This window comes from Neovison vison, chromosome 3, assembly GCF_020171115.1.
Source record: "Neovison vison isolate M4711 chromosome 3, ASM_NN_V1, whole genome shotgun sequence".
Lineage (NCBI taxonomy): Eukaryota > Metazoa > Chordata > Mammalia > Carnivora > Mustelidae > Neogale > Neogale vison.
This window is the reverse complement of record NC_058093.1, coordinates 198,812,931-198,838,812: the sequence shown is the minus strand read 5'-3', so window position 1 is coordinate 198,838,812 and position 25,882 is coordinate 198,812,931. Positions and strand designations below refer to the sequence as shown.

Sequence of the window (25,882 nt, the reverse complement as noted above, 5' to 3'; positions counted from 1 at the left end):
TTAGAACAGTTTCAGATGTCTTGGAAAACTGGGGAGAGAATACAGAGTTCCCACGTTCTGCAAGCCCTGTGTCCCCCACTCACACCGCTTACTACGGTCCACACTCTGTTCGGCTTTCCTTAGGTTTTCCTTCCTACCCTTTTTCTGCTCCGAAAGCCCACCCAGGAGACCACGTCACATCTGGTCACAGTGTCCCCTTGGGCTCCTCTGGGCTGTGATGGTTTCTCAGACTTTCCTGGTTTTTGGTGACCTGGATAGTTAGTGATTTTGTAGGATGTCCCTCTATTGGGATTTATCTGATGTTTTTCTTGGGATTAGACTGGAGTTCTGGGTTTTGGGGAGGAAGACGCAGAGTCAACGTACGCCTCTCACCATATTACGTCAGCATGGTGTCACTGTTGGCGTAGGTCCTGTTTCTAGTCCCTTTTGCACAGATGAGAAACGGGGGCCCGGGAAGTTCTGCCAGGCTCCTGCTGGGAGGTGGCGAAGGGCAGGGTGAGGAGAATGCAGGGAGGCAGGTGTGGCTGTCGGGTTGGGCCCCTCTGCTTGTAGGGTTGGCTCCACGCCTCTCCTCTTCCTCCTGTGTCCCCGACAGCCTCCTCGCTGGTCTCCCGGAACGCAGATCTGGTGGGACGCCAGCATCTTACTGGGCCTCTGTGGGCTGAGGCTTTGCTTACCACCTTCCAAGTGCTCTCCTCCAAGTGCGTGCCACATTTTTGTTTTAATTTTTTTCTTTTTAAAAATCAGAATTTAGGGGTGCCTGAGTGGCTCAGTGGGTTAAAGCCTCTGCCTTCGGCTCAGGTCATGATCCCAGGGTCCTGGGATCAAGCCCCATGTCGGGCTCTCTGCTCCGTGGGGAGCCCGCTTCCTCCTCTCTCTCTCTCTCTGCCTACTTGTGATTTCTCTCAATCTGTCAAATAAATAAAATCTTTAGAAAAAAAAATCAGAATTTAACATCCGTACGGGGAAGTACACGGTATCGGTGTAGATGTCGGTGAATTTTCACAGAGGTTTGCCAAGCTCGTCTGGATCACCTGCAGATGGCTGTCCTCCACCCGCGCTGTCGGTGCCAACCCTGGGGTACTGCTGTCCCCCACCTCTGTCACCAGATCAGCTTTACCCGCTGGCCAGATCGTCGCAAGAACAGACTCCTGCTGCCCGTTCTCCTCGGTGCCACCTTTGTTGGTTCTGTGCTTGGTTCACCCGTGTCATTGTGGGCATGCGGGGTCCACTCCTTTTCTCTGCTGGGTGCCATCCTGTGGCGTGCATGTCACCTTTTCGTCCTTTCCCTTTTCTGTGGACATCTGTGTTTCCAGTTTGGGGCTGCTGTGGGCCCTGATGGACATAGCATTTGTACGTGGAGGGACTTGTGTTTTCATTCCTCTGGGAGAGGCCCTAGGAGGCGGCCTGCTCTCTCTTGTGGGGCAGAAGTCTGTTCCACTTTCGCAGATAATGCCAGTGTTTTCCAGTGACTATACCTCTTATGCTTGCACAATACAGTGTGCGAGCGTTCTAGTTGCTCCATTCCAGGCCAGCGATGCTGTCGTCAATCTTTCTTGTGTTAGCTATTCTCATGTAGGCTGGAGGATCTCCCTGTGAGTTTTATGGACACTTCTCTGATGACTAGGCTGCCCAGGATGGGTGCGGTGGCTCCATGAAATCAGGGGGTCCTAGTCTCCTATCTTTCCACTCAACCGTCCTTTTTTTGTGGTTTATGTTCTCAAGGCTGCCTCATGATCCAATGTGGCTGCTCCAGCTCTGTCCATCATGACTGCGGTCTAGGCAGCAGGCAGGGGAACTTGTCAACAAATATATAGGAATTCCGAACATCGATAATGCAAGGAGAATAAAACAGGGCGGTGATAGAATGTAACTGCGGAAGGGCTGTTTTAGAAAGGGTGGTCTTCTTTTCCTTTTCATTCACCGCTGTAGTCTGCAGACTTAGAACCGAGCCTGACAGGTAGTGGGAACTCAGTAAATATTGTTGAGGGGATGAAGAATATTCAGGGAAGGTCTCATTGAGAAGATAGATTTAGAGCTAAGAAGCGAGGGGGGGTCACCAGTGAAGTCGTGGGAGGGAAGATTGCCCCAGAGGCACAAGCATACAGTGCAAAGGCCCTGTGGCAGAAGCTTGCCTGTTGGGCTCCCCAGCAACGAGTGTGGTGTGGCTGGAGCAGAGTGAGCGAGTTGGTTGATAAAGGGAGGAGTGATTGCAGTGGTTATAGAGAGCCTTGTAAATCCCTGTCAAGGACTTGGATTTTATTCTGAGGTAGATAGGGAGCCATGGGAGGTGTTTGAGGTGACATGAGCTGACTTATCTTTTAAAAGTATAACTTTGATCCCATGGGGAGAGCAGACCAGGGGCAAGGTGAGAAGCTGGAGAACCAGTGACGAAGTTAGCACATTGGTCCAAGCAAGCAGTGCTGGGTGCCAGGTTGTGTTGGAGAGAAGTGGATGGACTTCAGGTGCGTCTCGGAGAGAGAGCAGCCAAGACGGAAGGGTATTAAGTGGGAGGGAAGTTGAGGAGTCAGGGATGGCTCAACTTCCTCACTGAAGAAACTCACCCCATTGTCTTAGCAAACCACTCGGGTTTCCTATAAAAAGCTTTTCTTTTATTTGTCTTCCCTTTAAAATCCAAGAGGTTGGAACAATAGCCAAGGGTGTGGTGTTCCCAGGTTCCAGACTGACTCAGCCCGTGCTGCCGTCCTCCCTGAGCTCCAGGGCAGCCTGGGGCAGGGCGCGCCTCCAAGCCCAGGGATGCAGGAGGTAATCCGGGGCGGGCGGGGTGCTGGTCCCGTCTCCAAACTGGGCCAGGTGTGCCAACTGGCCTCCTGGCTCCCGGGCTCGGAGGTGTGTTTCCTCTGGAGCCTGTTTCTTCTTATCACCAGGGGAGGGATTAGGTTTTGCAATTCTGTGGCCAGGTCAAGTTAATGATTGTTCTGTGAAGCTTCCCTGAGTCCCGGGAGCGGTGTGAGGCCGCGGCCCGTGTGTGGGTGCAGAACCGGCAAGTTGGTCTCTCCCTCTCCCTGTGACCTCGGGGAGGCACTTGGCCTTCAAGCCTCAACGTCTGTATCTGTGAAATGAGCCTTAGCAAATTCAGTGAGGCGAAGTCAGCAGAAGTGTGTTGTTATCCGAGCAACATAGATCCAAACGGTTGATAGGACTCGCTGGCACCCCGCGTGTCCCCCAGCTTCTCAGGGCAGAGTCCCGTGTTGTTTCTCTCTGTGTCTTTAAATTCCTACCATCACATCCAGCACAGGGTGGGTGATTGTGAATGGGATGAGTGCACAGTCATAATTAGACCAGGCAGGCCTGTTTCAGGCAGTTTTGGAGGACTTCATGGAGGAAGTGGCACCTGCTGAGTGGGGTTTTGGACTTGGGTGTCGGGGGCATCCTAGGCATGGGGGCAGGGACTGTGGGAGGCCGTGAGATGAGCCGCCTTTCCAGAGTGGATTTGGGTGGGAGAACGAGGTGGCGCCTTGAATGCCAAGCACAGGAATTCATACTTGAAGCTGGACGGGAGCCCAGGGATTATTGCGGCTGCCTCATATTGAGCACCTACTGCATGCACTTGCTATGTACGGACCCTAAATCCCATCCATGGCTCTGCCAAGTGGGGTCTGTTCCTATGCCCATTTTACAGAGAGAAAGCTGAGGTCCTGAGGTGTTCCTGGAGGCCTCACAGCTGGGAAGGTGGAGGTGGGTCCAGTCGGGTCTGGCCTCCCCGGTGCCGCTTCTAAGAAGATACTGCAAACCCAGAAAATGAGTGTTGGTGTGTGATCTGAAATTTTCTAGGGGCCTCATTTAAAAAGGGCCACATAAGGGACTCCTGGGTGGCTCAGTTGGTTAAGCAGCTGCCTTCAGCTCTGGTCATGATCCCAGCATCCTGGGATCGAGTCCCACATCGGGCTCCCTGCTCAGCGGGGAGCCTGCCTCTCCCTCTGCCTCTGCCTGCCTTTCTGTCTGCCTGTGCTTGCTCTCTCTCCCTCTTTCTCTCTGATAAATAAATAAAAAATCTTAAACAACAAAAAAAGAGCCACATAAAAAAAAGAGTAGGAAACAGGTGAAATTAGTGTTATTTACACCATACGTCCAAGATAGCCACTTAGCCTGTGGATCAAAATAAAACCAATCATTGATGAGATAAATGTATATTCGTTTGCTTTTTTTTTTTTTGGACAGAGCTGGCTTGTAGCTGACACGTGGGCCCAGCTCTGCGGGACTGTCGGGTGTTCAGGTCCGGGCCGCAGCCGGCGGCTGCTGGGCTGGATGGGAAGGTCCACGCCGACATCCCGCTGGGCGCTCCCGGCGCACCACCAGCCCCTTCTGCGGACGGGGCATTTCTGGGTCACCCGGGCTGTGCGCCGTGGGGATTTCTATACTGAGCTTCTTGAACAGAGAAAAGCCCGCCCACGTGTGTGTTAATTAAATGAAAAATAAGAGATCCCACTCCTGGAGATGGCACACCCATCCAGAATAGCTGAAAATTTTTTTTTCCTTAACATGGCAGTTGCTTCTGGAGACTGCAACTTCTCCTTCTGCCTCAGTTGGAATGCCGCCTCCTCTGAGAGGCCCTCCTGGACTGCTCTTTTGGACAGACGGGCCCCGTCCCGCTCCACCTGGCTTTATTTCTTCCCAGTCTGCATCAGGGCCGGACGTTCTGTCCCACGGGGGTCTGCTGATCAGGTTTCTTCTGCTGCTGGTTTCTTCTCTGGGGCATCTCCTGTGCTCACGATGCCGCTGGGCCCCTGGCACGTGCCCAGTGAGTCTTTGGGGTACCGGGGAATGGCTGGGGTATGTGGTGCGTCTTTCCACGATTGTCTGGGGGCCCGGAGGTCATCCCGATCTTCCCGCCTGGCAGCGAGCTGGAGGGCCCTCGTGGGGGTCCGTGGGCGTGCCGAGGAGCCCAGAGGTGGGCCCGGAGCCTCCTGCCAAATCCTTCCCCGTTCCCCCTGGCATCAGGGGGGTGTGGATCGACCCTGGAAGCTTTGGGCCAGGACGCCAAGCCGGCTGGGTCTGGGTTCAAGTGACACTCTGGTCGCTTAGCATTGCCTTGGCCTTAGCCCCTGTATTGGACTCAGTAGTGCCCACAAACCACCGCCCCCCTAGCAAAAAAGACATGTTCCGAGTTCTAACTCCTGGTGCCCGTGAATGTAACCTTATTTGAAAATAGGGTTTTTGCTGATGAAATTAAGGTAAGGAGCCCTCCCTCACCCCAGCCCCAGGTGTGCCTTTGTTAGAGCAGCCCCGGGGGGGACGTGGAGTCCTCCTGCCAGCGAGGTATGCTGGGTGAGGGTTCCCGAGTGTGGTGTTCGCCGGGGGCTCGGACTTCCTGGCTCTTGGGATCTGGTGGGAAATGCTTTTCTGGTCTCTGAATGAGGTCACATGCTTTCGCCAGGGGTGGCCAAGGGACAGTGAAGGCTCTGGGAGTCACGAGGTCCCTCTCAGCCTCTGCCTGCTCCCTGTTCTCGGCTTATCCCAGCCACGTGCTGGAGGCAAGCCCAGGGGGCTTAGTTACCCGGAGCAGCAGGCGCCTGAATCCCGGACCTCTTCCTGCCTTCCCTGGGCCTCTCTGTGAAGGGCAGGGCTGACCCAGGATCCCCCCGAGGCCTCTCTGTGAAGGGCAGGGCTGATCCACAGCTCCCCATCTCCACATTGGGACTGCTGTTCTGTCCCCCGGCAGTGTCTGGGTCTCCCCCCTGCCCAGCCTGGGAGGAGACGGGGGCAGATGGAAGATCCTGCGGAGCCCACCCTTGGATGGAGGGGAGCCTGGCCTGTGACGTTGCAGCTCACGAAGCCAGAGAATTTCACCACATTTGTAATTTTAAAGATTGACTTAATTGAAACATAGACTGATAGCTAGAAAGTAATGTATGTGACATTGTCATTTTTGCCGTCCCATGTCTCCTGAACTGCTGTTCCAGCCCAAGCTGGGCCCCAAATAGGCCATGCTCTCTATGTATTTAAAAAACAAAACAAAACAAAGAAAACAAACTCTCTCAAGGAGGAACTATTTAAAACATATTCAAAGGAGGAAGCCAATAATCATTCTCCAGCCATTTCCAAGTCGGTATTAGTTGTCCCAGAGTTCACACTGCTTGTTGGCTCCGCAAAAATGTGCGGAGTGTCTGCTGGGTACAAGCAGTGAATCAATGAGCAAAGCCGGTGAAGGTGTCTTCCTTGTGAGACTCTGTCCCAGCAGGGAGACAGAGGACAGTAGATGTAATTATAGGTGACAAGGACCAATTGAAACACAGCAGGTGAAAGGGAGTTTTAGGGTGGATCAGATGAGAGATTTGCCTATGTCTCCGCATTGGGAAGAACATTAGAGGCAGAAAGTGCAAAGGCCCTGGGGCAGGAGTTTGCATATATACAGGACAGCAGGGCGCAAGTGAATGGGCTGAGTGAATGACAGGGATGGGACCAGAGGCAAGGCCCAGAGAGGCCACAGGGGCCAGACCGGGCCAGTATTAAGATGGCAGCTTTTGTGTTCATTTTATTTTCAAGACATCAAAGGTTGCACATTAGTTTGTATGTTTGACAAATTCCTATAAAGAGGCCTGACCGACAGCGTCTTTCTGCAGCTTGTCTATTTTCACTCACGTCTTTGCGACTTCCCCCGGAGGGTCTGGTCCGTTTCTTCTGCCTGCTGGGGTGTGTGCAGAAGCCCAGCTCCGAGCGGGCTGCGGGATGGTGCGGGTGGGCGCGGCCCGCATCTTGCTGCCGGGAGGGGAGAGGATAGGAATTCCACGTCTCTCCGGACCTCGTGTCCGCGGACTCACAGTTTCTGTCCTGTGACTGGCTTCTGTCCCTCGGCGGACTGTCGTCCGGCTTCATCCATGTGCGGCGCGGACATGCCTTCCCCTTGAAGACTGAGTCACGTCCTCGGATCGCACACCTGTGCTCACACACACGCCTTTTAACAGGTGTGATGAAAACGTTCTGTCTCTTGATTTTTGGTTGTGCAAGGGAGGTGGAGGCATTTGATAAAAGTTGAAAAGCGGGCGTGTTGTGGACGCAGTTTGGAAACATCGTGGCCGGGAAGGGAAGCCCCGTGGGGTCTCTCTTGTACCTCTGCCTGTTTCAAGAAATTGGGTGATACAGATGTAAACGGACGTCTCGTATCGGATGCTTCGAGACATCCGTAGCATCGTATCTGATGTGTATTGGAAGAAAGGCAAATCCGTGGAGGCAGAAAGTAGACGCGGGCATGTGCCGGGGCTGGGGGAGCGACGTGACTGCTCGTGGGCAGGGGGTCTGGTTTTGGGGTGATGAGTGTGTTCCAGGCTTTGACCGTGGTGGTGTTTGCACAGTTCTGCACGCACATCCACACCCTTGAATTAGACCCTAGGAAGTGGGGGAATTGTATGGTATGTGAATCGTACATCATTAAACCGTCAAGAAATTGTTAACATCATGTTTTCACGGTTCATCGAGAACGTTCCTCCTTTTTAAGCAGGCTTCCCGCTGAGCAGGGAGCCAATGCCGGGCTCGATCCCAGGACGCTGGGATCGTGACCTGAGCCCAAGGCAGACGCCTAACGACTGGGCCACCTAGGCGCCCCCCACCCCCAGGATGCTGTTTTGCAGTCGGTCGCCTACCTCCACCCCGAGCCCTGTGGCCACCCCTGGTCTGGTTTCTGTCCCTGTGGTTTTCCTTTTTCCAGCTCTCCTGTGGCCGGACTCAGGCAGTGTGTCGCTGTTTGCTTTGCTTGGGGCTTTTGTTACTTAGCATGTGCCCTGGAGGCTCATGCCGGGGGTGGACTGACCAGCGGCTGGTTCCATTTGTGATAGAGCAGTGCCCCCCATTGTTGCGTTATGTGGCGGTTTATTTCTCAAAATATGTTTTGAGACCATATTTGTTATTGATGGGCATTTAGGGAGCCACGGTTTCCTGGCCCGGTCACAGGCTGCAGCACTGCCAGGAATTCCCTCCCCGTCATCTTTCCCTGGCCAAGTCCAACTCCCTTCTCCGGCGCTCGGCTCCCACATGCCCTCCTCCAGGCAGCCCTGCTGACTGTCCAGGAACAGGCTCAGAGGGTCCGGTGGGAGGAGAGGCAGTGGCGTCCTGCGAGGGCTCACGCTGGCCGTCTCTTCCAGTCTTTGTGTTCTGGCCACGGTCTTTGACCTTGGGGGAGGGGGTGGGGGTCAAGTCAGCCACATCAGGTGAAAGGCCACGAGCCTGGCGGGCGGTGCTATCTCATCAGCTCCTCTCCTCAGACGCAGATCAAATCAGTGCAAAGTCTGTTCCCACCTGCAGGTGGGGGTGGGGCACTGACCGGGACCGGGAGGAAGACAAGTCGGTCACTTCAAGCCAGGCGACTCCCTGGCTGACCGTCCAACTCCCGGGGCTCTGCCATACCCCGTTCTAAGTACTTCACCGGAACAAACTCATTTCAGCCTCACGCCGGCTCTGTCGTGCCCCTTTTGTGGATGAGAAGACTGAGGCTCACCGAGGAGCGGTGACTTATCCACGGTCACCCAGCCAGAGGGCAGAGCTGGGTCGCGGAGTACTTACTCCCTGTGAGCAGGTGCCCGGGGAAGGGGGTGGACCCCCCAGATCCTGGAAGCCCCTTCTGTTGGAGACTGAGAGGGACACATGGCTTTATCCGATGACACATTTGTCGGGCCGTGATTTGTCCCCAAAGCGGAGTGAGCGGGAGAGGGGAGGAGGGATTCCGGAGTTCTGAAGACGTCTCTGGGTCCAGCTGAGAAACAGGGCTGGGGAGCGAGGCAGGAACTGGAAACTATTCTGCTTTGTTTTATTTTATTTTATTTTGTTTCATTTTATTTATACGTTGAGAGAGTGAGAGCGAGTGGACACATGGAATGGGAAGAGGGAGAGAGAATCCTAAGTACGCTCCCCACTGAGCACAGAGCCCGATGCAGGGCCCCCTCTCAGGACCCTAAGATCACAACTGAGCTGAAATCAAGAGTTGGACGCTTGGGGCACCTGGATGGCTCAGTTGTTCAGCGTCTGCCTTCGGCTCAGGTTGTGATCCCAGGGTCCTGGGATCCAGCCCTGCATTGGGCTCTCTGCTCAGTGGGGAACCCACTTTTTCCTCTCCCACTCCCCCTGCTTGTGCTCCCTTTCTGTTAAATAAATAAAAATCTATCTATATTTATTTGTTTATTTTAAACATTTGTGTATTTTTAAAAAGATTTTTGTTTATTTATTTGACACACAGAGAAATCACAAGTAGGCAGAGAAGCAGGCAGAGAGAGAAGGGGAAGCAGGCTCCCTGCTGAGCAGAGAGCCTGATGCGGGGCTTGATCCCAGGACCCTGAGATCATCACCCTGAGCCGAAGGCAGAGGCTTCACCCACTGAGCCACCCAGGTGCCCTTGTGTATGTTTTCTTTCTTTCTTTTCTTTTTTTTTTTTTTAAGATTTTATTTATTTATTTGACAGACAGAAATCACAAGCAGGCAGAGAGGCAGGCAGAGAGAGGGGAAGCAGACTCCCCGCTGAGCAGAGAGCCCAACGAGGGACTCGATCCCAGGACCCCTGGGATCATGACCTGAGCCGAAGGCAGAGGCTTTAACCCACTGAGACACCCAGGTGCCCCGCCCTTGTGTATGTTTTCAAAAGAATCTCTTGTGTGTGTTTTTTTAAATGATTTTATTTATTTATTCATGAGAGACAGAGAGAGAGGCAGAGGCAGAGGGAGAAGCAGGCTCCCCACTAAGCAGGGAGCCTGATTCGGGACTCGATCCGAGGACCCTGGGATCATGATCTGAGCTGAAGGCAGACGCCCAACCGACTGAGCCACTGGGGCGCCCCAGAAACCGTCTTTTTAAAAACCACTTAGTTGAGGTATGACTGACATTTTAAAAAACTGTCCAGGGGCGCCTGGGTGGCTCAGTGGGTTAAAGCCTCTGCCTTCGGCTCAGGTCATGATCTTAGGGTCCTGGGATCAAGCCCCGCATCGGGCTCTCTGCTCAGCGGGGAGTCTGCTTCCCTTCCTCTCTCTCTGCCTGCCTCCCTGCCTACTTGTGATCTTGGTCTGTCAAATAAATAATAAATAAAATCTTAAAAAAATAAAATCTTAAATAATCTCTCCATATTTAATGTGTACGACTGGATGAGTTTGCAGATAAGGAGGCACCCTGGGAACCGTCCCTGCAGTCTACGTGTGAAGATACCCATCACCTCCCAAACTCTCCCGAGTGATCGCTATGGTTGTTTTAGTTACGCAAGACGAATAAGCCCAGAGTTCTACTGAACCCCAGAGTGTCGCCACTTAACAAGACTGCATCCGAGGCTTAAATATTTGCTAAGAGGGTGGATCTTACCTTACGTGTTTTTATCACACACACACACACACACACACACACGAAGGAACTGGGATGGAAGTCGCGTTTCCTCCTGGCACAGTCGCCGGGGGAAGCCAGGACAGGTGGCCGACCCCTAGTTACTAGCCCTTTGTGTGTCTTCAGTGGGGAGGGGGTGGTGGAGATGGTGGGACCACCTCCCTCTGTCACTCCTTCCCGTGCACCTGTTGGAAGATTTGAGGATTTCCATCCTGGGTCGACCACACTCCTGCCCAGCAGCCTCTCGCCTGAGGTTGAATTCCACGTGCCAAGCCTATGTCCATGGGGCCTGGAGGGTCCTGGTGTTGGACCTGCTGTGTGGGGCCGGGGGAAAGCCACCCAGCCGCGCTGCGCCTCGGTTTCCCCCTTAGAGACGCAGGAGGTCACCTTCCTCCGGGAGATCAGGCGGGTGAAGGGCCAGCAGGTGTGGCAAAGGTGTGGCCGGTGAGCTGAGGTGTGTTTTAGATTGGCTCCAGGGTGTGCTCGATTTCGAAAAACGAATTGCAGCTATTGAAACAATACCGTGATCCCACAGATTCTTAGCTGCTTTGTTCTCATCAAATTTATCAGTCGCTTTTATTTGCATGTGTCAGAGGCTCCGGTTGTAAGAGGGATCGTGCGGTTTCCGTGGCCGGTAGGAAGAGGTGTTGATCAATGAGTTATTATTATGATACCCTGGAATCCGGATTTCATGGGACATCTTCCGTTTTTTTATTCTTGGCAATGAGTTCAGCTTTTCTTCATTTAAATGTCATGTTGGTGAAATGAGGAATGGCTGGGGCTACTGGCGCCCATTGTATAGATGGGGAAACTGAGGTTCAAGAGGTGATTGTCTTGCCCATGTGGCTTTGGGGTCTAGCTGCCTCCAGATCCACTCCTTCTCAGAGTCTGCTGGCTGGGGACATGGGGCCGAGCTGGACCAGGCATCTCCTATCTTCTGCCTCCCTCCAGAGCCTCTGCCCTTTGGTTTTGGCTGTTTGGGGACAGTAGAGGTGGCTGGCTTTGTTCTGGAAGGCTGTGTTCAAAGGAACATGGGAGGTGATGTAAGCTACCCTGTACACCTCACTCTGTGGTATCGGGTGTCTATCTGATGGGCTGGGGCACTCTGCCCCACCCAGGCTTTGAGCCTTGTGGTGCCCGTGATGCGGCCAGGCCAGGTTGGGTGGGAGGAAGATTGGGTGGTCCTGGGGGGACCTCCTTGTGACACAGGGACTTGCAGAGCTGAAGAGCCAGGCAGGGATGAGAGGCCAGTGTATCTGATAGATAGGCTGCAGACCTGTTTTCTTCCGCTCTGTCTCAGCACCACCCTGCCTCAGGGCCTTTGCACTGACCTTGCTTCTATGGGGGATTACCCCACCACCACCAAATCCTTGTGTTCCACTCACTGCCTTTTGTTTTTATTTGTGTGTGTGTGTGTGTGTGTGTGTTCATTCTGTCTTTGCTTGTGTTTCCCCCGTGTGACTACTCTGTTTGAAGTTGCAAGTCCCCCTCCCCATCTCTGCTTCTCACACAGCACACATTGTACCTTCCTGTTTAATACCTGCCTTTCCCTGGCTAGATTAGAGACCCCGCAGAGTTGGGAAACGGGGTCTGTCTTGTTCACTGTTTTATCCCCAGCCCTTGGAAGAGTGCCTGGTATATATATGATGGGTGCTCAGTAAACGTTTGTTGAATGAATGAATGATACATTTGGCCACATGAAGCCCATATTCCTAGAGTCCAGCCCCAGCTACCTCCTGGTCTCTGTTCAGGCTACTAGTACTAGAACATGTTTACAAAAGTAGCAGCGGGGATATGTTCCCTGTGGACTGACCCTCGGGGGGAGCAGCGTGTGTGGAGAGGTTTCTCTCTGCCCCGGGACCATCCCCTGACATGCCAGTGGGACTGAGCCTTGCAGGCCGGCTCTGGGCAGCCATTCTAGCTGCGCTGTGGGGTGGGCCCTGGTGGTGGCCCCGCTCACTCTCTTCATGGGCGTCTTTGTTTTTCCCCCTGCAGAATGTGCGCATCGACCCCAGTAGCCTGTCCTTCAACATGTGGAAGGAGATCCCCGTCCCCTTCTACCTGTCCATCTACTTCTTCGACATCGTCAACCCCGACGCCATCCTCCTGGGGGAGAAGCCGCAGGTGCGGGAGCGCGGGCCCTACGTGTACAGGTGAGGACGGAGGGGGCTGGACTGGGCCTCCCAGGTGGGCCGTCTTAGTGGGTTTGGACCCCATTTTACAGATGAGGAAACTGAGGCCCCCAGGAGTGGGGGGGGTTGCTCAGGGTCAGTCCGCTTTCCCCAATCGCGTATTCTCGTGGTTGAGACCATGCCCTGTGCAAAGCGATCTCTTGGGTTTAAACTGTGGCTTTCTGGGGGCACCCGGGTGGCTGTCATTAAGCAGCTACCTTCGGGTCTGGTCCTGATCCCAGGGTCCTGGGATCGAGCCCCACATTGGGCTCCCTGCTTGGCAGGAAGCCTGCTTCTCCCTCTCCCACTCCCCCTGCGTGTTCCTTCTCTCACTGTCTCTCCCTGTCAAATAAATAAATAAAATCTTAAAAAAACAAAACAAAACACTGTGGCTTTGTGGTTGCAGGCAAGGGGCGTTCCTTCCCCGGGCCTCAGTTTCCCCATCTGTAAACTGGGGATGACAGGCTCCACCATGGGGTGGTTGTGAGGACTGGATGAGGTAGTGGGAAGCCCCGAGCACAGAGCCTGGCACATGGTGAGTGCCCTGTAAACATCTGTTGCTGGCGTGTTCTTACCACACCTGCCACAGCCCCTTCGCCGGATCATGGTCTTTGGGAGAGCAGAGCAGGTTTCCGGGAGATGAGGGAGGTCTGTTCCGGGATAAGGCCTAATTCCCGGCTCCTGCCCATTTTGTCCTCGGGATGGCCCCTGTCACAGAACTCTTGTCCCTGCCAAACTCGTCCAGGGAAGGCATCTGTGTCAGAGCTGGCCCTGGCTTGCCAAAGTTCATGTTTATTTCTTCATTCCGGAAGCGTTTACTGGGCACCTCCTGTGGACTAGGCACTGTGCCAGTCCCTCTTAAAGGCAGACCCAAGCCCCCGCCCCAGAGAGTTGACATCGATGGGAGAGAGTAAACTCATGGACAAATCAGGTGGCCCTAAGTGTGGTGAGAGTGGAGAGGGGGAGGCATGAAGAGTGCCGGAGGGAGGGGCGTGGGCAGGGTTGGTCTAACTGGAGGGTCATGGAGGACCTCTGCCAATGGGACACTCCCCTAAACGTGGGTGGTGAGAGGGAGGTGCCACTGTGTGAAGATGTAGGGGGCCCCCCAGGTAGAGCTGGCAGCTGGTGCAAAGGCCCTGAGGCAGGCCGAGTCTGGTAGTCTGGGAAGGAGGAGCCCTGAGTGGCTGGCATGGTATGAGTGAGGGGGAAGGTGGCGGAGAGGAGGCATGAGCGTTGGACGGGTCGGTGGTGAGGATCTCAGAGGCCACATTTAGGAGCTTGATTTGATCCTGTATGCAGAGGAGGGCTGTCGGGGAGAGAAGGACATGATCTGATTTCTCCTTTTCGAAGATTCTCTGGCTACTTTGTGGAGAATGGATAGCGGACAAGAAGGAATAAAGACGGCAGCGGCGTAAAGCAGCTGAGACTTGTGCGGTGTCTTCTGTGCCGCAGGCCGCTGCTTGGTGGCTTGACATGGGCTGACCCACTCAGGGCTCCCCACAGCCCTACAGAATGGGGCTTGTTATCACCCCCACCCCCATTTTATAGATGGGAAAATGGAGGCCCTGGTAGTAAGTGATGGAGACAAGTTGGGAGCCTGGGCCCTCTGTCTCCAGAGTGCACGTTCCGAGCCACTGTGCTGTGCTGTCTCCCTCCGAGAAGCAGGTGCATGCATGGGGGAGGCTGCTGTGAGGGACGGTGGCCCCTGGCCCGGAGGACGGGTGCATCGGGATTTGGGTGCTCTGTGGGGTAGCTCTGATGAACCTCACAGAGGCCCGCAGTGGGCTGAGGGCAGGCAGCTGAGGTCCCCAGGGCTCCCGGCGGGCACCCCGTCCCCGTGTGACTGGGGATCTGCTGATCACCGGCTTCCCCGCCTGCAGGGAGTTCAGGCACAAGAGCAACATCACCTTCAATGGCAATGACACGGTGTCATTCCTTGAGTATCGCAGCTTCCAGTTCCAGCCTGACAAGTCCCATGGCCTGGAGAGCGACTACATTGTTATGCCCAACATCCTGGTCTTGGTAAGTTTGCCCCTTGGCCGTGTCCCTTATCCCAGCCCTCATCCTTCTCTCTGGGGTTTCCATTTCTCACCCTGCCTGTCCCCCTTGCACGGGCCACCCCTCAGGGAGGGGGACGGGGGGCAGCTTGCGGTTTACAGGGCCCTAAACCCATGTGAATCCTCCTGTCTCTGGTTTGCGGGTACCGGCCAAAGTCCTTGTCTTTCCTGTCTGAGTCTACAAATCTAGACTCTCCACAGGGAGGTACTAGTTGGGGACTACACGGGGCTCCCCCAGGCTGCGTCCTCATCTGGCCTCTTTGCAGCCGGGGCCTCCGTGCTCTGTAGGTGAGAGTCACAGTTGTAGCTGGATTTACCGACCTTTGGCCCTGTGCGCCGGGATCCCCGAGCCCACCTGCGGCCTTGCTGACTCGCTGGAGGGCTCAGGTACAGCGGACCGTCCCGCCTGTGGCTCTGATTTATTACAGCGGAAGGGTGCGGACCAAAAACAGCAGAGGGAGAAAGCGCATGGGGTGGAGGCCAGGTTCCTGCCTCCAGCATCTTCTCCCAGGGGAGCCGCACAGGACACCCCTAATTCCCCCAGCAACAAGTCCTGACGGCGCCCGGGAAGGGTCGTCACCACGGAAACCACAAGGGACTCCGTGCCCAGGGTTTTTATTGGGGGTGGCCACGGAGGCACCTTCCGCCTGGCACGTACCAAAGTCCAGATCCCCAGAAGGGAGACAGGTGGTCAGCATAAAGCGTGCTGTTTGTACATACGGTGCAGACCCCGTGAGCCACCCCCGCCCCATCACTTCCTCAAAACCCCAGGGCCTGGACACTGGTTGAGGGCCAGCCTTGCCGGCAGGCCTTTCTAAAAAGAGTGGCCTCAGGCCTGTTAGGTTAATTTCTTGCTAACACTGTGTTAGCACTTAGGGCTTGGGGCCCTTATACATATTACCTGTTTACTCGTCGGTGACCCTGCGCTCTGAATCCGAGGTGGGCTCACCTGCCGAGTCCACTGGACGGACAGAACAAAGAGTAAACACGCCTCGCAGCCTTAAGCTGCACCCCTCCCCCCAGCCCCAGGCATGAGTGTTGCCAGTGCGGTCACCTGCCCCCACCGACGAGGCCGGCAAAGACTGTGTGATGGTGCCCCAGGCGGCAGGAGCATTCGTGGAAACAGACGCTCTCGCGTGCTCTTGGGACGCACGGAACCGGTGTGGGCAGTGGGAAGGGGGTGACGTTGAACAGAAATTGCACACGCCTTTGACCTCAGAAACTTCGTCTGTAGGAATGTGTCCTCTTGGTAGAACCGCACAGATAAAAGATGTTTGCACTCAAGGATATTCAGTGCCGCAACCCTGTCAGAGCAAGCTTCTAGAAACAGCCTGGAGGTTGCTCCGTTGTCTTTCATTGTGGTGATTTATTACAGGGTGGCCCGGAGGGGACCGCGAGGTCTTAGTGAGGGACGGCAAGGTGTAGAATGTACGCACGGCACTACAGCGTATTATTTATTTATTTATTTACTTATTTTTTAATGTTTCGAGCAGAGCAGGCAAACTTCCGTCAAGGGCCAAATAGTAAATGTGCTAACCTGATCTCTGTTGGAACTGCCGATGCCAAAGCCGTCAGATGCAAACCCCAAGGAAAATGCGTGGCGATGTTCCAGTAAAACTTTATTTCATATAATTTTCCTGTTTTTTCCAACAGTCTTTTTCACTTCCCCAACTATTTGAAAAAATATATATATATGTATTTTTTTAAAGATATTTATTTATTTATTTGATAGAGAGAGATCACAAGTAGGCAGAGAGGCAGGCAGAGAGAGAGGGGGAAGCAGGCTCCCCGCTGAGCAGAGAGCCCGATGTGGGGCTTGATCCCAGGACCCTGAGATCATGACCTGAGCTGAAGGCAGAGGCTTAAACCACTGAGCCACCCAGGCGCCCCTATATATATGTATTTTTAAAGATCTCTGTCTGCTTGACAGACAGAGACCACAAGTAGGCAGAGCGGCAGACAGAGGGAGAGAGAGGGGGAAGCCGGCTCCCCGCTGAGCAGAGAGCCCGATGCGGGACTTGATCCTGGGACCCTGAGATCATGACCTGAGCCGAAGGCAGAGGCTTTAACCCACTGAGCCACCCAGGTGCCCCTATTTGAAAATATATTTAAAAAAAATTCTTAGGTCTCAGACTGTACAAAATGGGTGGTGGGCTGGCGTTGGCCCACGCACCGTAGTTGGCTGGTCTCTGGTGTGGGTGTCCCTGGAGGAACACCCAAGAGCCCATAGCAGTGGGTAGCCTTGAGGGAGAAGAATGCAAACGGGAGTGTCAGGGGTTGGAGAGGGACATTTATTCTATAGCCTTTTGTGATTAAAAAAAAAAAAAATCGTGTGTTTATTCCCTTTTCAAAAATGATTATAATGGTAAGAAGATCCCCTGGTGAGTTCCCAAGGAACCAGACCTCGTTGGCCCAGGTTTTAGGAAATGCTGGCTGTGTTCACTTTCCCGCTTTTGGATGAGGTGCCTTCAAAAAAATAAACCAAGTGCCAAGATGGTATCTCCAGAGGAAAGAGGAGTTAGAAAATAAATTCACTTGCATCCTCAGCACCCAGATATTGGGGAGAACAGATCTTTGGGACACTTGGTGTTTGGGAGGGTGATATCAGGAAGTGGAGTTGAGTCTTAAGATTGTTTTGGTTGCAAGGTGACAATGAAAGGTGCTCCAAACTGACCTAAGCAAAAAGGGAACTTACGGGCTCATGTTACTGAAAGGGTGAGGTTTCAGGTATGGCTTGATCTAGGGTGCAAATCGGGTTGCCCAGATCTGTGCCCTGCTCTGGTGGACCTCAGGGTGGATGCAGCCTTCAGGGAGGGCAGCAGGAAGCTCTCCTGCAACCTGACGGCCCCCGGGGAAAGTTTCCTGTGTCTCACGGCTCTGACTGGGCCACATTACACATTCTCAAGACAGTCACTGTAGCTGGAGGGAAGAACATTTCTGATTGGCCAGGTACCTGCCATGTGCCCGCCTCTGCGATTGGGGATGGAGTTAACTTCACCTGAATCCACTAACACAGGAGGTCCTGTTACTGAAGGATTAGGGAATCTTCCGGGGACCTTCCTAGGCCTGACGTTCATATCCCCTGATGAACTCTGCCTCAGGCCTGGCTTAAAGTCCAGGATGCACGGACCCGCGGTGTCTAGCCTGTAACGTGTGCTGTCCCCTCGCCCTGCAGGCCGCGGCGATGATGATGGAGAATAAACCCATGAGCATGAAGCTGATCATGACCTTGGCGTTCAGCACGCTGGGGGAGCGCGCCTTCATGAACCGCACCATAAGCGAGATCATGTGGGGTTATGACGATCCCCTCATACACCTCATCAACAAGTACCTCCCAGATGTGTTTCCATTCAAGGGCAAGTTTGGGCTATTTGCAGAGGTAAGTGTGGCTCAGCAACAAGTCCGGGGCCTGGAAGTGGGGGCTGGGATCGGGGCGGTGGCGGGGGGCGGGAGCGATGGGTTATAAAAGGCAGAAAACCCAACTCAGACTGGCTTAAGAGAAATAGAGAATGTATTGGCTCATACGTCTGAAAACTCGAGGTAGAGATGGAGATGCAGTCGGACCCAGGCTCAGAAGATGTGATCGAGCTGAGCGCGGACTGCTGGGGGCTACTGCCGGGAGAAGGGGGAGAGGCTGCTGGGGAGGGGAGTCAAGGATGTTAACTACGACCTTGCTCTGAGCTGCCTTATTTCTTCCTTCCTTTCTAAGATTTTATTTATATATTTATTTGAAAGAGTGAGAGAGAGCACATGAGCAGGGGAAGGGGCAGAGGGTGAAGGAGAGGCAGACTCCCCTCTGACCAGGGAGCCTGACGAGTGGGCTCAAGCACCAGACCCTGGGATCATGACCTGAGTTGAAGGCAGACGCTTAACCAACTGAGCCACCCAGGTGCCCCTGCCTGCTTTTTCCTTGATCTTGACCCCTGATCACCTGGTAGTAGCTGGGCTCCTGAGCAGAGTCTGACAGAGTCTGATGCAGAGTCTGACCCCTGACCGTGGCTCCCTCCACCAAAGGTTTGGGTGAGACTCTGGGTTACTCCAGAATCAGCCTCCGCTTTGGGCTCTGGTGATGTGTCTTGGGGGAAGCGGAAGGAGAAATTATGTTTCTGTACTTGGCACGTGATAGATAGTACATTTTTAACCAGGATGACGGGTTCTGAGTTTGTGAATAAGTTGGTAAGTTTGGAGCAACAGGATTCCTTTGAACGCATCTTGTAAACTTGTTAAACACATTAAAGTTATTACAAAGTGAGTAGCGTGCTTATAATATATGTTTGGGTATAACGGAAACCCTGAAATAACATTCCAACAGTGACTGTCCAGTGTTGACATGGTGTCTTCATATCCTTTGGGGATCTAAAAGTCTACCCTGCTCTGCCATCTTTACGGTGTGGTTTTCGTGCTCCAGGTTACCACATGGCCCAGTATGGATGCTAAAGCACCAGCTACCACACCCACATTCCAGGACACACAAGAGGAAGGAAGATGGAGATGGAGAGGCAGGCAAGGGGGTTGAGGACAAAACCGCATGTCCCAGCTGTCTCCCTCCTTAGGAGGGAGAAAACCAATTTCTACTTTCCTTTGGCCAAAACTTGGTCATGTGGCCACACCTCAGAAATGTAGCCTTTTAGCTGCTGTGCTGATGCCCTGAGTAAGGTTTGGGTTTTGTTACAAAGGAACGAGGGGAGGATATTTTGGATACTAACTGGCAGTCTCTGATATACTTTGACTATACTGATTATTATTCTAGTGTCCTTCTGGGGGAGCCTTTGTTATTATTATTAATAATAAATTAATAAAGTGCAGCATTTGGAGTTCCTACTGTTTTTCAGGCACTGCTTAACAGTGTTGACACACTCACTTTTTTGCACTCCCATTGTCTCCAGGCTCCTGTTAGTGTCCTCATGAAGCTCAAAATAGGCAGGTGACAGGACACAGACATTAGGAGGCCGAGCAGGGCTTCGAACTGGTCCCTTCCCTGGAGCTTGTTTGCCCAACTAGTTCGGTAATCTGTTTCGCCATTTGGCTGGTAAACAACCCTACTGAGTTCTTAATGTGTTTTCCATTCCTTGGCCTCCTCAGGGAGAACACGGTGCTTCTAGATTTTGCCCTATGGTTTGTATGCTCTGCATGTCTTTGCTGTGAATTAGGCAGCCGTCTCTAGGAAAGAACCTCAAGGCGCCGAAGCCTGGGGCTTCCGATCCAGAAAACGCTCAGTAAGCCTTGGGTCCTGTATCAGTTAGGATAGACCAGGTCATGCTGTGTAACAAGCAGCCCCAGAATGTCAGCGGCTTGAACCAGGGAGATGATTCCTTGTTTGTATGCCACGTCCGTGTGGGTGACCAGGGGGCCCTCTGCTCTTTTTGGTCACTCAGGAACCCAGGCTGAGGGAGGCAGCAGCTTGGTACATGCTTCCACGACCCCTATGCAGTGGCAGAAAGAACGGTGACCTGTGCATGTGCTAGTCCTAAACTTTCACCCAGAAGTGGCATGCCCCCATCTGCTTCTTTTTCCTTGATTGGAGAGGTCACATGGCCATACTTCATTTTTAGTTGCAGGGAGGGAGTCATTCTGCTATCATCTGGGAGGAGAAGTCGACTCTCCTTGAGTCAGGAAGGGAAGGTGGGATGCTTCCTAGGAGGGACGCTGCCACCCAGGGAGTCTCCCTTCTAGAAAGCCCTCCTCCTCTTGGTCCCCAGGCACTGGGGATTCAGCAGTGAACATGTTATCGAGGCCCCTGTGCTCTGGGTGAAATGGAAAATGGCCTCAAAATGGGTGGGCTTGAGAGCCAGGCCCCAGGGCCTTTGCTCCTGTCCTGAGGCTTAAACATGCTGGTCTGTGTTGCCGTTCACAGCTCAACAACTCCAATTCAGGGCTCTTCACCGTGTTCACGGGGGTCAAAGACTTCAGCAGGATCCACCTCGTGGACAAGTGGAACGGACTTAGCAAGGTGAGGGCAAGGGTGTTGGCCCTCCTCTTTGGGGCTGGGCGGGAGCAGCGGGGGCGGGGTCACCCGGCTGGTCACCTGCACTGTGCCCCTTGTCCCTTTTGCAACTCAGGAAGGTGGTCACATCTGTGATGGAGAAGCCCTCGGAGTCAGGGATTCTGCCTGTGCTTAGGGCTCAACTAGCTCTTGGCTCCCGTTGGATGGGTGGGGAATGGAAACTCTACTTATTTGGTGCCTAGTGTATACCAGGAAGTGAGTTATTTCTTTCCTTTTGTTCTTTAATTTATGAAAACACTTCAAAAATACGACACTGATGATATAACCACCCACTGCGTTGAAAGATACTGCTGAGTAAAAACAAAAACAAAACACCCGAGAATCACAGGAAGACATTCACATAAAAAAACAATAGGGACACATCTCAAGTGCCCTTTGCACCTCCTCCCAAGCCCGGCCCTGCTGCTCCCTGGAGCACAGAGGCACCCACAGTGCACGATATCGGGCATGACCTTCCTGTCCACTTCGGCCCATTCCACGCCCATGTGTGTGCAGAGAAACGTGGTGGGTTTGCTGCTTCTTTGAACACGATGAAATCATATTACGTACATCGTTCTGCACCTGCGTTTTCCACCTTTATTGCTTTTTCTCGTTAAGCGTGCCCAGGAGCGAGCAGGTGCGCACAGCCGCTCCCATGTCCCCGGCGCTCACCACGGTGACCGCTGCCAAGACCTGGGCTCTGGGGTCCAGGGACACCCGCATCCGTGCTCAGAGGGTCGAGGTCCCCGTTTGCAGCTGGCAGTCACCGTTCCCAGCGGAGACCCTGCGACATCCCTGGCTTGCTGTTCAGCTGTGCCCCAGGTCGGCCGTGCAGTGCCTGAGAGCGTGTTTCTGAGAGCCGTGGCTGAACTGAAGGGCCGGGTCTCCTCGCTTCCCCGCAGGTCAGCTTCTGGCATTCTGATCAGTGCAACATGATCAACGGGACCTCGGGACAGATGTGGGCGCCGTTCATGACTCCGGAAACCTCACTGCAATTCTACAGCCCCGAGGCTTGCCGGTAATGGCTGGGACGTTCCGGGGTCTTCTGGGACCTCCCGGCAGTGGAAATCAGCTCTGTGGACGCTCAGAGCCTAATCGAGCGGCTTTTGGCGTGCCCTTGGGAAGCGGTTTGGCTCTTTGTGTATTTGTTGGCCCTCGGCGCTGTCCTGAATTGTCCTCAGTTGCGCCATGAAGAGCCAAACCGCTCGTGCTGCTTTGGCAAGACCCAGAGAGGCCTCTGGCAGCGTGGGGCTTTGCGTGGTGGTGGCGGTGGTGGCGGGCAAGAAACCACCGGGTCACGGGGCTTGCTGGGGATCGGGCAAGCCTGGGCCCTCTGGGGCATCTGTCCAGCTGCCCTCATGTCCACCTGGATGCTGAAAGATCTCGATGTCTCTCCTGCGACACTTGCAGGACTGGAGTGTGGCCTCAGAAGCTTGCTTGGGGCTGACGGATTCCAGGGGCCCCAGGGCAGGGGAGACTAGATGGTGGACCCTAGAACCCGCCTTTAGGTATTGCCCGGCCCTCAGCTCCATTAGGGCCACTCTGGAAAAGTCTTTTACTTGGGGATTCACGGACGTGAGCTCCGACTCCTCTGCCTTCCTGGCAGACCTCTGTGGTGGCTGGCTGGGTCAGGCGCTGCGGACACGGCGGGGAGGGGATGGGCCCACTCCCATTCCATCCTGACCCTGACTGGGGCAGGGGGAGACTCACCCAGACACACGTGCAGGCCAGCGTCCGGGAACCTGAAGTGCCCGTGCGTGGCGTATGTTCACTTTTTAGAATGAGACATTTCGACCCAGAGAAGAGTAGCAAGCGTGTGCCATTCCCCTTGGTTTGGGCAGTTGTTTCCTTTTTGGCCCCAGGTGCCCTGTCCCCAGACTGCCTGATGATAGCTGGCGGCTTCCATACTTAAGTGGGTGTTTTCTGGAAACAAGGACGTTCTCTTGCGCAATCACGTTACCCTCTCCGGCTGCATAAGGCTATGTCTGGGCCTGGTGCTGTCCACTCCCAACGTGGTGCCCATCCCCGTCTGCAATCTTAAATTTTCGAGTGGCTGTGTTAAAAAAAAAAAAAAAGAACAAGAAGTAGGTGACATTAATTTTAATGACAGGTTTTACCTGACCCACTGTATCCAAAATGCTACCATTTCAGTGCGTAAACGGTGTCCTGTGTTACTGAGAAGTTTCACATTTTTTTTTTCCTATCCAGTGTAGAAATCTGGAATTTATTCTGCGCTGATAGCGCGTCCCACCCACACATGCCCCCTTCCAAGAGCTCTGGAGTCCTGTGTGACAGTGGTGGGGGGTGGGGAGGGCGGCACCGTTGTAATCCACAGTCCAAGTTCAAGTTTCCATGTACCTTTGAGAAACGCAGCTGGGTGAATTGGGTCGGGGAACATGCCGCCACATCCTCAGGAGAAGTGACCGCGGAGTCACCCCTCGTCGTGAAGAATGGCAGTCTGATATGTGAAAGTGGAGGGCGCAGCACATACAAAGGCCCAGGGGCAGGCGGGAGTGTGCCTGAGCAGTTGCCAGGATGCCCATAGCGTGCAACAAAGGGCAAGCAGAGGCTGGACCTCACGGAAGCTGTGGGGCTGTGGCGAGGATGATGGGTCTTGTCCCAGACGACTCTGGAGGCAGTTGTAGTTTTAAGTGACATACTCTGTTCTCATTTTGAAGCACCATCTGCTTGGGGAGAACAGATGGGCGTGGGCCGGGAGGCAGGAAGAGCCATGAGGAGGCTGTTGCAGTTCCCAGGGAGAGAGACAGTAGCTGAAGCTCCCCTGGGGGGGCCGGGGGAGGCGGCGGTGCCTGTGGGGAGAAGCGGCTCAACTGGGGTCACATTCAGCAGGACCTGTCCAGCCACCACGTTCCGGGTGTCATGCTGCCCCTCCCCCGTCTGCCTCCCGCAGGTCCATGAACCTGGTCTACAAGGAGTCGGGGATGTTTGAAGGCATCCCCACCTATCGCTTCGTGGCCCCCAGCACCCTGTTTGCCAACGGCTCTGTCTACGCGCCCAACGAGGGCTTCTGCCCGTGCCTGGAGTCCGGAATTCAGAACATCAGCACCTGCAGATTCAGTACGTGCCGTCCCCAGCGGGATGGGTCAGGTGGGCACGTTGGGATCTGTCCCTGCCTGGTCTGTGGAATCTCCGGCCTCTTTACTCTTCATAATCCCATTAGGCCGGAGAGGAGGCAGCAGAGAGAATCTGAAATGAAAAAAAGAATGCCATGTAGGTCAGTTGCGGTCGTCAGGAAGGCCCACATCCTCAGTGGCTTAGCGATGAAAATGCATCCTCTTAAACAGTTCTGAAGTCCCACACAGGGACTCACCCGACTTTCGGCCAGGTGTCAGCGAGCTGTGCTCCTCTCTGGAGGCTCGAGGGGTGATCCTTGTGTTTGCCCTTCGGAGGCCGCCAGAATGCCGAGGCTCCTGTCCTCACCATCAGCAACACCCCATCTCCGATCCCACCTTCTGACCTCATCTCTCCTGTTCCCTCTTCTAGTTTAAGACCCCAGAGACTACCCCCGTCCCGCACCCCCCACCACGTCCCCATGGCAGGATAATCCAGGCCATGATCCCTGTTTTATTATTTACTTTTCTTTTATTGCTAAAGATTTTTATTCATGTATTTGACAGAGAGAGACACGGCAAGAGAGGGAACACAAGCAGGGGGGTGGGAGAGGGAGAGGCAGGCTTTCCACTGAGCAGGGAACCTGATGCGAGATTTGATCCCAGGACCCTGGGATCATGACCTGAGCCAAAGGCAGAGGCTTTAACCCACTGAGCCACCCAGGCGCCCCCATTCCCTATTTTATTTATTTATTTTTGTAATTTTTAATTTTTAAAAAATATTATTTATTTATTTGACAGAGAGGGAGAGATCACAAGTAGGCAGAGAGGCAGGCAGAGAGAGAGGGCGAAGCAGGCTCCCTGCTGAGCAGAGAGCCTGATGGGGGGCTTGATCCCAGGACCCTGGGATCATGACCGGAGCGGAAGGCAGAGGCCTTAACCCACTGAGCCACCCAGGCACCCCTCATTGGCGTATTTAAATTGGTTTTAATGTCATCCAGTTAAAAGGCAGCGCCTTAGTCACACTGGCCCCATTTCTGATGATCAGCATCGCGTGGGCCCAGAGACTTCTGAATGGGATAGCCTGCGCAGAAGGAGAGCATCTTCATTGGGGTAGAAAGGTCTTTGCTTCACTGGGAACAGGCTCTCTGCTCAGTGCAGCCCCATGCCCATACAGTGAAGCTATGACAATGGTCTCAGCACTCTGCAGGATCTGGCCTGAGCCAGCCTCTTCAATACCATTTCTTTCTGTACTTCTCCCACTAACTAGTTTTCAGCCCCATGGCCTGCTCCCTATTTCTAGAACATCAAGTTTGGTCCCACCTCGGGGCCTTTGCATCAACCATTCCTCCTACCTTGAGAGTTCTTTCCCCAGCTATCCATGTGGATCTGTGTGGATCATTCCCTCCCCTCCTTTTGATCTATTCAGAGGCCACCTCCTCCAGGAGGCCTGCTCTGATTTCCCATGCTAACATTGTCCCTCTTCCCCCACTCCAGCCCCTTCTTGCCCCTGCCAGCTGCTCTCTGTCATTTCCCCCTGTATTATGTTCTTGGTGTCCATCACTCCCTGAAATCACTGACTGTGTATTCTGTTTGGGTAATCTATCATCTGTGTCCTCCCACAGGCTGTAAATGTTGGCAGGGTGCTGTCCTCTGCTGCTACAATTGTGCCCTGTATGTAGTATTTGAATGTATGGACGTGTGGGTGTACCCTGCCCTTAGGAAGTTGAGGCTCAAGGCTGGGACGTGCCCAAGGTCACACAGTTGGTAGGACGAGAAGCCACTGCTCATTCGACCGGGTCTCACCTTCTGGGGACCTCTTTGGCTACATATCCGGCTGGAGATGTCCAGCTGTAGTTTGCAGCAGGGTTGGGGGGATAGACTGTCAGGCTGGACGTCTCCCCAAGTTCAGGCAGAATGGGGTGCTCTGTAGGTGAAGGGTCTGGAGCTGGGGCCTGGAGGTGCCCTCCCTGTCACCTCCTTGTGTGGCCCACCTGGCCTTGCCCTGTTTAATTCTCCCGTCCCTGGGGTCTCTGGGAATTTCTGCTTGCGGGATGGGGTGACAGCGCGGAGACCCTGCCTGGCTGTGTGCCGCGGTTGTGGGGCAGGTGACAAGAGCAGCGGCCGCCTGCGCCAGAAAGGGCATCTCATGGTTTGTGTGCCGCAGAATTCCGGAAAAGATTCTTGCATTTGGCACAGCTCCGGAGTTCAGCTCTTGGGGGAAGCTGCCTTTCATGCCGGGTGGCAACTCGGTTTTCTTCTGGGCTGGCTCTGCTGCCAGGCAGGCTC

At 54.1% G+C, this 25,882-nt stretch overlaps 1 protein-coding gene across 3 annotated transcripts in view; it reads left to right on the top strand.

The window, feature by feature from the left end:
• The window catches only part of SCARB1 (scavenger receptor class B member 1), a 74,163-nt gene that overhangs the window by 28,476 nt on the left and 19,805 nt on the right, over positions 1-25,882 (top strand). For all 3 annotated transcript variants that reach the window (XM_044243530.1, XM_044243531.1, XM_044243529.1), the window contains 6 exons: positions 12,307-12,464; positions 14,363-14,504; positions 17,715-17,918; positions 20,394-20,489; positions 21,425-21,540; positions 23,434-23,600. In XM_044243530.1, coding sequence (XP_044099465.1) covers positions 12,307-12,464; positions 14,363-14,504; positions 17,715-17,918; positions 20,394-20,489; positions 21,425-21,540; positions 23,434-23,600 — 883 coding nt within the window. The remainder of the gene's footprint in view (positions 1-12,306; positions 12,465-14,362; positions 14,505-17,714; positions 17,919-20,393; positions 20,490-21,424; positions 21,541-23,433; positions 23,601-25,882) is intronic.